General features: G+C 49.8%; 1 protein-coding gene across 6 annotated transcripts in view; it reads left to right on the top strand.

Moving 5' to 3' along the window:
* The window catches only part of TTC39A (tetratricopeptide repeat domain 39A), a 55,124-nt gene that overhangs the window by 13,875 nt on the left and 37,762 nt on the right, over window positions 1–3,487 (top strand). For 3 of the 6 annotated variants that reach the window (XM_040470202.1, XM_040470201.1, XM_040470200.1), the window contains exon 1: window positions 7–94. The exons of the other annotated variants lie outside the window; for them this stretch is intronic. In XM_040470202.1, the coding sequence (XP_040326136.1) occupies window positions 57–94 (38 nt within the window). In that variant the 5' untranslated portion in view covers window positions 7–56. Of the gene's footprint in view, window positions 1–6; window positions 95–3,487 lie in introns of those variants that run through there. 6 annotated transcript variants of the gene reach the window in all.

Genomic DNA, 3,487 nt, shown 5'->3' with positions numbered 1-3,487 from the left:
AGCACCTGGGCCGCGGCTGGCGTCCGGCGGGGGCACGCTGCCTGCCCCCTTCCGCCATGAGCTCGGCCGGCGCCGCGGACGCCCTGCCGGCGGGGTAAGTGCGCGGTGGGGGCGGCCCCGGGGTGGGGTGGGTGGTTGGGGGACGGGCGCGGGGCCGGGCATTTCCCCTGCCACCGGCCCACCGCCCGCACTGCGGCTTCCAGCCCCTCACCCCTGCCAGGCGTCGCGCCCGGCGTCCGGGAGCCAGGGAGTGGGAGAGGGCTGCGGACACTCGCGCGAGGAGAGTGGAGGCGCCGGGGACCCAGGGGCGATCACTCAGCTCTGGGTCCCAACTTTCGCACGAAGCTGGCTGTAGTAACGGCCACGTCAGAGCCGTCTCCCTCCCTTCGTGGCGTTTACACCTGTGGGTGGGCTCTGTTATTATCATCTCCGTTACAGATGAAGAAACTGAGGCATAACTCTTGGGTGACCTGCATCCCTTCACCCGGGAGGTGAAGGGTGTACCTGGGATTTGAACCCAGATCTCTCTGATTCCAGAGCCCCCACCTGCATGCCATACTGTTTCATCTTCTGGGATATTTGAAGGAATTGAAAAGCTAAGATATGAATCAGCTGTGCCCACTGGGTGCAGCAGGAACTGGGGTAGTAAAGGTGGGTGTTGTCACTTTCAATATGGCTCTCCCGCTCATCCCCACCCCACTGAGGAACTGTGTAGAATCCCTGCACTGCCCCTGTTAGCAGTGATAGAGTTAGGTGCTGGGAGATGTGGAGCAGCTCTCCCCTTCCTGGGCCTGGGTGGGTAGGGGGCGTCTGCTGGAAGCCCTGACTGCTAGGAGGTTGCTGGGTGGAGATCTGGCTCAGGTGAGCTGGGAGGTGCCTGCCCTACCTGGAGCCTCACCACCAGGGACAATATTTGCCAAGGGCCTCAGGACTAACACATGAACAGGAAGGTGAGGCTGGTGCCAGCTGCAGCTGCAGGCCTCCATAGGGCCTGTGTGTGCATCCTGGGTGAAGGCTTAGAAGTTGGGTCACTGGGGGACACCCCCCTCCCAGCCTGGGGGACGGTTGCCTGGTGAGTTTTGCCTTGACCATGTTTATTGTATGATTTTGGCCACGTTCTGTATCCTCCCTAGACTTCTGGTCCCTCCTTTGGAAAATACAGGGAGTCCAGGCCTGGCTGCTCTCTTCCTGCTCTGAGTTGAAGTCTGTAAATCTGGAGTCTGGTTAGGTCCCTTCTGCCCAGCCCTGACTAAGCACCACCCTACTGGGCCCAGAAAAGAAGCTTCTAGGAGAGAAGGCGGGCATGGAACAGGGTACCTATCAAAGAATCCTGAACTCCCAGGCTAGAAGCCACATTCATCCTCTTCCTTGCATACTTATATCCCTGCCTGAGTCCACTCTACAACTCCAGGCTCCTCTGGCCCCTCCGTGGGCCTCCAGGGCAGCAAGCTCAGTCTCCTAGCACTAGTGGATCTTCCTCATACTGAACCATACCTGCCTCCACTGCATGCTCTCCAGGTCCCAATCTTCTTTGAGGCCACACAGGTCTGTCTGCCACTGTCCCTGGTCAGTGCCATCTTGGTGGGGTCTGAGCAGAGCAGAGGCAAAGCAGTTCCACCTACACCATAGACACTCATTTAGTCACTCAACAAACACTCTGAGGCCTGCTCTGGGGCCAACCCAGTATATGAGGGTCAGTGGTAAACAAACTGAACTTTAAATCTCCACCACTTCAGAAGTTATGAAATATTTTTAAGCCTTTAGAAAAATATAACAAATAATAGAATGAACTCCATGCCCTTGTCATCCAACTTTTTAAATGTTAACATCATGCCCATTTATTTCATATTCTTCTTGTTAAGAAATAAATTATGGGGCGCCTGGGTGGCGCAGTCGGTTAAGCGTCCGACTTCAGCCAGGTCATGATCTCGCTGTCCGTGAGTTCGAGCCCCGCATCAGGCTCTGGGCTGACGGCTCAGAGCCTGGAGCCTGTTTCCGATTCTGTGTCTCCCTCTCTCTCTGCCCCTCCCCCGTTCATGCTCTGTCTCTCTCTCTCCCAAAAATAAATAAACGTTGAAAAAAAAATAAACAATACATGTTTATTTAAAAAATAAATAAATTATACCAGAGACTGTTGAAGACCCTGTGGACCATCCCCTCTTCCTTCTCCCACCATCCTGAATTTTGGTTTTGTTACTTCCATTTTTTTATTTTTAAAAAATGTTTTATATTTGAGTATAGTTGACACGCTGTGTTACATTAGTTTCAGGTGTACAGCATAGTGATTCAACTCTATATTATGTTGTGCTCACCACAAGTGTAGCTACCATTTGTCACCCTACAACACTGTTACAGTATTATTGGTTTTGTCATTCTATGTTTTTATTCTTTTCCTGAGTGTGTGTAAATCTAAAAAAAATGTAGCCTGTTCTGACTTTAAAATTTTTATATAAATACAGCATGAATCATTCTACAGCTTGCTTTTTCTCACTCAGCTTCAGGTTTCTGAGATGTAGCCTTCTTGATCCTTGCAGCTCTGGTCCCCACTTTTCCTGATGTATGGCATACCACCCGATGTAGAGTCCCCCATTTATTTATCGGCCTTCTTTATGGACATTGAGGTAGTTCCCAGCATCTTGCTATTCAAACAGTTAATATTCTTATAGGGTTGTCCTTTGTACACATGTGAGTTATCTTTTCGGTTGTCCCACAGGAGTGGAATTGCTGGGTTATAGGATATGGACATTCAGTATTTTGAAGTTATTTGGTTTCATTATAAAAGTAGTGCTGCTGCAGAGGTGCCTGGGTGGCTCAGTCAGTTAAGTGCTCGACTCTTGGTTACGGCTTGGGTTATGATCTCCCAGTTCGTGAGATGGAGTCCTGTGTTGGGCTTTTGCTGACAGCATGGAGCCTGCTTGGGATTTTTCTCTCCCTCTCTCTCTACCTCTCCCCTGCTTGCTATCTCTCTCTCTCTCTCTCTCTCTCTCTCAAAAGTAAATAAATAGACATTAAAAAAAATAATAAAAGTAATGTTGCTCCAGACATGATGGAAATACATAACCATAGAAAAAAAGTAACAACAGCTAACATTTCCTGAATACTTCTTATTGTGCTTTACATTGTCTTAGTTGTTCTTCTCAACAACACTAGGAGGTGGGTACTGCCACTCCTAGTTGATGAGAAAACTGAGGCTTATAGAGGTTAAAGAACCTTCCTAACTTTTTCCAACAAGTAACTGCTGAGCTATAGTTTGAGACCAGGGTTATCCACTTTCAATACTCTTGAAGGCCACACTGTACTAGGCCACGTCACATCCCTCAATGCCACATCATGCTCAATTTTATTCACAGCTAAGGGGACTCTCTGGAAGGAGAGTCACAATCATATATGCAATTTGGGAAGGTCACTTTGGGGGGCACCTGGGTGGCTCAGTTGGTTGAGCATCTGACTCTTGATTTCAGCCCAGGTCATGATCCCACAGTGGTGG

Source organism: Herpailurus yagouaroundi, unplaced genomic scaffold (genome assembly GCF_014898765.1).
Source record: "Herpailurus yagouaroundi ecotype Mexico unplaced genomic scaffold, PumYag 77, whole genome shotgun sequence".
Classification (NCBI taxonomy): Eukaryota; Metazoa; Chordata; class Mammalia; order Carnivora; family Felidae; genus Herpailurus; species Herpailurus yagouaroundi.
The sequence above is the reverse complement of the archived record's forward strand: the minus strand, read 5'-3'. Positions and strand labels throughout refer to the sequence as shown.